The sequence below is a fragment of the Antedon bifida genome, chromosome 4 (genome assembly GCF_963402885.1).
Source record: "Antedon bifida chromosome 4, ecAntBifi1.1, whole genome shotgun sequence".
Taxonomy (NCBI): domain Eukaryota; kingdom Metazoa; phylum Echinodermata; class Crinoidea; order Comatulida; family Antedonidae; genus Antedon; species Antedon bifida.
In genome coordinates, this window is record NC_136229.1 from 29,872,346 (window position 1) to 29,880,440 (window position 8,095).

The 8,095-nt window shown below is 34.0% G+C and overlaps 3 protein-coding genes across 5 annotated transcripts; 1 reads left to right on the forward strand and 2 right to left on the reverse strand.

The window, feature by feature from the left end:
* The first annotated feature begins 243 nt into the window (after positions 1 to 243).
* Positions 244 to 5,210, forward strand: LOC144841568 (leucine-rich repeat-containing protein 46-like). Of its 2 annotated transcripts, none has more exons than XM_078697978.1 (7): positions 244 to 373; positions 710 to 800; positions 1,182 to 1,290; positions 1,866 to 2,022; positions 2,748 to 2,817; positions 3,764 to 3,936; positions 4,108 to 5,210. In XM_078697978.1, the coding sequence occupies exons 1-7, from the start codon at positions 256 to 258 to the stop codon at positions 4,266 to 4,268; spliced, it is 879 nt and encodes a 292-aa protein (XP_078554104.1). In that variant the 5' UTR covers positions 244 to 255; the 3' UTR covers positions 4,269 to 5,210. The 2 variants fall into 2 exon arrangements, with proteins under 2 accessions (XP_078554104.1, XP_078554105.1); XM_078697979.1 differs by having other exon boundaries at positions 250 to 373; positions 752 to 800.
* A 1,080-nt stretch (positions 5,211 to 6,290) lies between these two features.
* Positions 6,291 to 7,062, reverse strand: LOC144841579 (uncharacterized). 2 transcript variants are annotated; one of them, XM_078697994.1, is made up of 2 exons: positions 6,978 to 7,062; positions 6,291 to 6,627 (listed from the first exon to the last, which is right to left on the reverse strand). In XM_078697994.1, exons 1-2 carry the CDS (start codon positions 7,002 to 7,004, stop codon positions 6,379 to 6,381), a joined length of 276 nt encoding a protein of 91 aa, XP_078554120.1. In that variant the 5' UTR covers positions 7,005 to 7,062; the 3' UTR covers positions 6,291 to 6,378. The 2 variants fall into 2 exon arrangements, with proteins under 2 accessions (XP_078554120.1, XP_078554119.1); XM_078697993.1 differs by having other exon boundaries at positions 6,888 to 7,004.
* LOC144841581 (uncharacterized) lies at positions 6,291 to 7,637 on the reverse strand. Its single transcript, XM_078697997.1, has 2 exons — positions 7,352 to 7,637; positions 6,291 to 7,244 (listed from the first exon to the last, which is right to left on the reverse strand). The coding sequence occupies exons 1-2, from the start codon at positions 7,635 to 7,637 to the stop codon at positions 7,195 to 7,197; spliced, it is 336 nt and encodes a 111-aa protein (XP_078554123.1). The 3' UTR covers positions 6,291 to 7,194.
* Positions 7,638 to 8,095: the final 458 nt, after the last annotated feature.

The following is an 8,095-nucleotide window of genomic DNA, read 5'->3' on the forward strand; positions in this document are numbered from 1 at the left end:
TGGTCCACTGAACCAGTTACCGTAGTACTATTTCTATTTCGGAAGTAAATAAAGGCATAAATGGCGCGCCGTAGAAATAGAGAATGCTCGATCGTCGAAATGACGCTCTGAATATACCTCTCCTCCTCCTTCCATGAGAGAGTATGCAGCAAAGATCGTATAGCGCCACGTAGTGGCGCTCGTGGCGCTATAGTATCTTTGGTATGCAGTGTGTATGTCTCAATCAGTTATATAGAGGGCGTTATTACAGTTGTCATGGCTAATCGACGCTCAAAAAGTATTAAAGAAATTAAAAAACAACAAATTATAAATAACAAGAAATTAGAAGAAGAGTACATAAATCAGTATGAAGGATTGACGTTTGGTACAGCTGGTAAATGTATTTTAATTTGAAAAATAGGTCTAGCTAGGCATAGGCCTAGGCCTATAATTATAAGACTAATTAACTAGGCTAGGGCCAGGCCTAGCTAGGCTAGGCAGTGCAGCCGTGTGTGTGGTAGGCCTAGCTAAGTAGGTAGCTAGGCTAGAGTCGATAGGCCTACAGTAGTAGGGAGGTGGCCTAGGCTAGGCCCTAGCTAGGAAGAACCTCTAACTAGGTAGGCCTAGGCCTACAGTCACAACTTGCTTGAGCCTCTACCTTCCTAATCCTAACATTGTTTGTCATTAACATTTTTTTTTTACATTTTGGCCCACCACACGGATCTCAAAGAAAATGTTTCAAAACCAGCCAGAATTTCATTTTCTCTGATAGCTAAACGGAACCTTGCTGCAAGTGTAGCCAATGGACCACAGGAAAAACTGTAAGTAATGTGGCCTGGCCTAGCTAGCTAGGCTAGACCTAGGTCAAGAGGTCTTAAATATTATTATATTATTGTAGCTGCAAACAACAATGACTAAATGCCCAGTAGGCCTAGTAGTAGTACTGGTCTATACCCAAAACATATAACCCAACAACAATTGCATCTTAAACTGATTGAATATGAACATTTGCAAGAGTTAAATTAATTATAGATACAAAAGAACTTTTGTTACAAATGTTACGAGCATACAGCCATTAAATTCTCATGCGAAAATTTAATTTGCTTGCAGTGTAGGCCTGTAACTTCGACAAATTCAATTTTAACTTCTTTTTTTGTAATATTTATTTATTCTACTAATATGCAATTTGTTTGTTCACACAGTATTGAATCGCTAACAAAAATTAGCCATGTACGATTAGATAGAGAAAACATTGAGCATATAGACAACTTAGAGATGCTAGGACCAGTAACCAATCTGTACTTACAGAAGGTGAGTCGAGTGTCTATAGCCACTTGAGCGTGGTCGCTTTCAGTGGTGGTGTGCATGTAATTTAAAGTTTTATATAGGCACAGTCGACCATGCATGCATATAAATTAGAATACAAGTATTGAATGTTTATGGGTGGCGAGTTGAAAAATTGACTGCTCTATTTTTAAAAACCTTTTTGCTGGTCCTAGTTGACGAAGGGTTCTCTCGTCCAGTGCCAACCTTGACCATAGGAGAGGCATACGCCAATATGTCGGAGGCAGATACTAGCTGCCATAAGAGTAATCAGTGCCGATTTCCAATGCCTAATGGGACCCCAGCTCCATATACAGCACCCGATATTCCCAGATGGTCTCCCATCCAAGCCCGACGTTGCTTACTGTAACTTTGGTGTTTAAACATGGTAAGGCCGTTTATACCTTTCATCATAACATAAGGTTTATATCTATATTAACTTGCATCATACATACCAACTTTAAGTTATGCCAGTTTCCTCCGAGGTTAAGGAATTCGAGTTGCATAAATAGGAAATCGTTTTTGTACTGTAATATAATGTTAAATTCCTTTTTGCCTTTTAGAATATGATTCAAAGAATTGAAAACTTAGAATCTCTCTCTCATCTTCGTTTCCTTGTTTTATCTGGAAATAAAATTGAGAAAGTAGAGAATTTGCGTTCAATCAAAAGTCTCATGTTTCTGGATTTATCTGAAAACCTCATTGTTCATCTGGACATAGGTAAGTCTTTAGACTTTTCTAAACATCTTTCTTTCTCTTACTTCAAAAGTTTTACTTTGTGGTATTGAAAAATCATTATAAACAATCCTCAATTTGGCTTTTAAATTGTATGCCGAATGAAAGGATAAATGCGTGTTATTATAATAACATATACAAATAATGAATGTTTATGAGTTGAATGGAAAGAATATTTTCATGAGTTGATTGACAGTTACATTCAACAATATTCAATTGAATGAAACAGTCAATTGTGAAAATAATATCTCCATTCAATGAATACAAATAATTCATTAATTTATATGACATAGCCTATGTAAATACTAGAAAATGATTTAGTGGAAATGGCATCATATGACTTGTTCCAGGATCCAAAATGTTATTACACTTACAGACTGATCAGTCGGTTATAATGATAACCAACTGATGACCTGACCATTGAATTGCGTCGTTGCAACAACAATTTGGAGAGTCAGTGTTATTATACAGATATTGACTGCTTTTATCGGTGTATTATAACATTTGACTACTATAATTCTCTCAAGGGTTTTAGTTCTATTCAGTTGCTCGAAATTCGATCCTGTATGAATGCTCTAGACTAGAGTTAGAATGCCCTAACCCTTTTAGTTCCCAGTCAACTTAAGCCTACCCTAAGCAACCAGTTGTACGCATAGAATAACATTTTTAAATGTATCTTTTTAAAAAAATATATATTTCTTTATTTCTAGATGAACTGCCTCATTCTTTGATCATTTTAAACATGTCTGGAAATGAATGCACAAAAGAAAATAATTACAGGTAGTATTTTCCTAATGAAAAAATACCAATTATAATAATAGCGTTTGTTTGTTTGTAATATTTATTATTGCTATGTTATACTGATAGAACAAACATTAACACCAGAAAAAAAAAGCCACAAAATATGACATAGCAGAGAATAACCCTTTTTAAGCTGGAATGCTTGTTTCAGAAGGTGTTCTCTTTTGTTTTAAATATGTTCAGCAATTGCTTACCATGTTTTTGGGAATGACAGTTAGCCATTAAGCCTCAGTAGCACTTGGTCAAAAAATCCAATTTGAAAGCTGGTTACAATTCCCTCAAGATTTAACTAACCACATCGGTTACATTTACCGACTATTTTTCTGTCCAGTAGAAATTACCATGGTTTTGGTAAACTCTTAAGAGTGAAGAAAGAAAGACGACTGTTAGATTGTGTTAACTTAATTAGTTGACTTCTCCCTCGCCATGGCAACAAGGTCACTATTTTAGACCAATGTACTAATTTATTTATAATATACATTAAATTATAATGGAAAATAAATTATAAGTGGTACTTATACTAATTTCCACAGTTTCCATGGTTTTTATTTCTTAATAATTGGAACGCAAACTAAAATGATCTAGCCTTCACATTATCCTTTGTAAGATATAGAAGTAGGTTTTCTTTTCATTGTTTGATAGATTTGAAAATAGAAGTTTTTAAGCTCTGTCTACATTATCAAACTTTATGCGACATAAAAATGTGATTCATACTGTATGGACATGATAATGTCATATCACTACCATATTTGGGCATATCACTACCATACTTGGGCATATCACTACCATATTTGGGCACATCACTTTTTTTTGTCAAACTAGTCTTATAGTGCAGACAGAGCTTTATTCACAAATAAGCCTTCGATTCAGAATTAGGAGCCTTTCTCTGATAAACCTGCCATTAAAATTATGTTTGTCTTAATAGGCCAAACACTATCAAGTCACTAAGAAACTTAAAACAACTAGATAATGTTGAAATTAGCAAACAAGAAAAACAAAATGTTGGTATTGAGGTGTCAAGTAGTGATGAAGAGGAGACTGAAGATGAAGAATTACAGGTTTATGTTGGAAATCTTCAATTATCAGGTGATTCAAACGGTAAGACTAGATGTTTATATTATACAAATAATGATTGTGTGATGGTACAAATAAATTCATGAGGTGAAAGATGACATTTTTTAAATGAAGATGGTGATTTTGAAATTAGTTTTTGATTATTAAAACTTCAGATCTACAATTAATTATTGAATTATTTATTTTTTATTTCAGATTTGTTTCAAACCTCAACAGAAATTATTCAAAGATCAAAAGACAGAATGAAAGGCTATAATATTCAGCATGATGCCGTACTAGACGAACTAGAAACATTTCGCAGCCAATCAGAGCTTGGTATGAATACAACTAGAGCTGGAGCTAATTCAGCCTATTAGAAGCCAGATCCAATAACTAGAGAGCGAGTTTTCATCCCAAACGACCCCATTTGAATTCATGCAATGCCATCTCGCCATATTTTAATGACAAGTTGTATTGGTCAGTTCTTAGCCAAAGTCAGTTCCATGACAAATGCGACCATTCATTTAAGACCCAATTAAGCCTACAGTACTTACCCCAAAGAAGGTATCATTCAGAAATCTCGCTGTATGTTTATGAATTTTATTTTCTTCGGGGAGTCTAGATTATTTACAGGAATGTAAAATAAAAAAAATGCTTTAAATTTGTTAACATTTTCTGACCACCACCTGAAGTCCCTGCCCCTAGCTAATTAAGTACTATTCACATAAAATCTGTTAGGCCTACACCCGATTATCTGTGTCTTATAGTCCTATCCTTCACTGCTAGGAGCTATTTCATTGTACATTGTTATAAAATGTATAAATGGTACATAGATTTTTACATAACTGGCGTTTATACCTAGTGTGTTTTTGTGTGACATGCTGCATCAACCGCATTATAGCTTAATTTGTGCTCCTAAAAATGGTAAAGCGGTAGGTGGTGGTCGACGAAAAAGGTAACATTAAAACCAACATTCGATGTGCTTAGGTGGTCAAAGGTTTAAGATCCTACAGTAGTTGATTGAAGATCAATCAAATAACCATTATTTATTCACGGACTATTAACCGGTTATTTTTCTCTCAGCAAAAACAGGCCCTACATATTATTCCTTGTAGAAAAATGACAAATATTCACACCCGGTTATTTGGAAAGTTTGTGGCGAATATGAAAAGCCTTCAAATTAAGAAAAATAGGGATCTTATTTTGTTCATCAACTACAGTATTCAGATCGGAGCTTTCCATTGCTGTGCAGATAAATAAATTAATGTAGTGAAGTAAAGTTTATACTGTACTGTTACTTTACAAATACAAAAAAACTGTACAACCAAAAAAAAATTAGCATATGAAATTTAATGAAATATGTAAATGTATATTAATGTTTTTTTTTGTTTTTTTTTACCATATTTAATGAGGGTGATCCATCCAGCAATTGCTGGATGGATCACCCTCAGAGGTTCACGAGACAAACATATACAGAAGATGCTCTACATAAACAAAGTCTTATTACAAGTCTTTGGAAGTGGAGTTGTAATTTTGTCCTGACATGTTACAGGACTTGAACCCAGGACCCTTGGAGTGGTAGCCAAGCATCATAACCACCAAGCCACAACTCCACTCCTAAAATACATTACTGGCCGTTAGGGTGTTGGTGGTGGGAGACAGGTTGATTTAAAAATGATTCAATAAAAACATTTTAACAACCCATGTTCATTGTATTTACTGCCATTTGCATAGTCTCAGGAGACCACCCTTTGGGTTCCGCCATGCAGGGTTAAAATTAGAATGTACAACCTATTATTTGATGTGTGTGGAAAATTTAATCAAACAAACTTGATTGTTCAATTCTGTTTCCATCCCCTTTCCATGTATTATTTTCATAAAAAGTATCTGTTATTTTTAATGTCACTTGTTAGTGACTTTTTAATTATTATTATATATATTATATACATATACTGTATTATTTTGTCTTTCTATGTATTGATCGTGTTATGGGCGACCATGTCGCTGTTGGATGATGTGGAAAATTTTAAAAATAAACACATTTTAAAAAATTCAAGAAAATGTTTAGGCTTTAGACTCTGTAGATTCTTGCTTTTATAAAATTGCTACATAAAATGTTTAATATAAAAATACAACAATAAATGCAACTGTTAAATTGTATTGGATTTAATTAAACTTTGAGTTGACATCTCCCTCGCCATGGCAACAAGGTCACTATTATAGACCAATGTACTAATTTATTTATATATACATTAAAACGCTACTGATCACAACAAACTAAACTTTGTAAGAGATCAAATTGCAATTTTATTTTTATTCAACATAATTGCAAATAAATTATTATAAGTACTTAAAAAATAATTTCAACAGTTCATAAAAATAATAATCAATCCATGAACTGTACATATACATTGGTTTTTATTTCTTAATCATTTTTAATAAACGCAAACTCCAAAATGTGAAAATTAATAATGATCTACTGTCACATTAACTACCCAAGGATCTTGTGAACCAGGCCATCAAAACGTAATGATTAACTGTTGGATTAACAGTTACCTGTTTAACTGTTGGGTTAACATTTACTTCAGGATCTAGTGTGAACCAGGGCATTGAAAAGTAATGATTAACTGTTGGGTTAACAGTAACCCGTTTAACTGTTGGGTTAACATTTACTTCAGGATCTAGTGTGAACCAGGGCATTGAAAAGTAATGATTAACTGTTGGGTTAACAGTAACCTGATTAATTGTTGGGTTAACAGTTACCTGATTAACTGTTGGGTTGCAGGGGGTGCAACAGGTGCGTATGCACCGCCCCCCTCCCCCTCCCAAATTGCAAAAGGTCCACATTTTATAGGGTCTTAAAATAAATCTGTAGTGTATTATACATTATATTATGAAAATGGTCCAAAATATATTAATTCGCACCCACCCAAATAAAATCCTGCGTACGGCGCTGGGTTAACAGTAACCCGATTAACTGTTGGGTTAACATTTACTTCAGGATCTAGTGTGAACCAGGGCATTGAAATGTAATGATTAACTGTTGTGTTAACAGTTACCCAATTAACTGTTGGGTTAACATTTACTTCAGAATCTAGTGTGAACCAGGCCATTGCAAATCCCACCACCAGAACTTGCAAGAAAATTTCATATCCTTAAAATAAGATTAAACATGCAAGTTTTAAAATAAAAGTAATAAACATAACAGATTTTTTTTTTAGAAACAATGGTTGACAATACTATTTAATTTGAAATGATTTTTCAATGTGAAGAATAAATTAATTACATTTTTATGTTAAAGGCTCAGTGTTTTCTATATCCAAACATACTCCTTTTTGTTGAATATTCAACATTGTCAAAATGTTCAACATTGTCAGCATGTTCACTGTCAACATGTTCAACATTGTCAGTATGTTCACTGTCAACATTGTCAACATGTTCAAATTGTCAGCATGTTTACTGTCAACATGTTCACTGTCAACATATTCAACATTGTCAGTATGTTCACTGTCAACATATTCAACATTGTCAGTATGTTCACTGACAACATGGTCAATATGTTCACTATCAACATGTTCAACATTGTCAGTATGTTCACTGTCAACATATTCAACATTGTCAACATGTTCAACATTGTCAACATGTTCACTGTCAACATGTTCACTGTCAACTGTCCCAACACCAGCACTCTGTAAAAAGTGTCTCTTGCACCTGCTCCGGTCTGGCTCTGGCAAATAAAATCCCATATTGGTGTTTCGTTTTTCATGACACTAAGTGTCTTGCCAATCCTTCTACTCGGTATGCATGTAAGCGCGTTGTGACAACGAAAATTCTAACGCTGTCCGCACAATCTGATGTGAACTGGAGTCAGACCAGAGCAAGTGTGAAAGACATTTTAAGGAAGCCAACGCTTTAAGACTTAAATATGTTCTTGAGTAAAAATTGCGCCCTCTGACAGCAAATCAATAAACAAAATTAATAAATCTTTACAATTCCTACAATTGTTGATTACACCGACATCAGTGCGGTATTAACCATTTCTTTCGTTCAGTGTCAATAAATGTTCCACCAATTTCACTCCAGTAAATAAACATGGAAAAATACAGAGTAGTTTAAAAATCTAATTGAGTATAAGCAGTTGTAGCAAGTTTTGAAGACCAGAAATTGGAAGCCCATGTAAAAACATTACATACATAATTAAAAC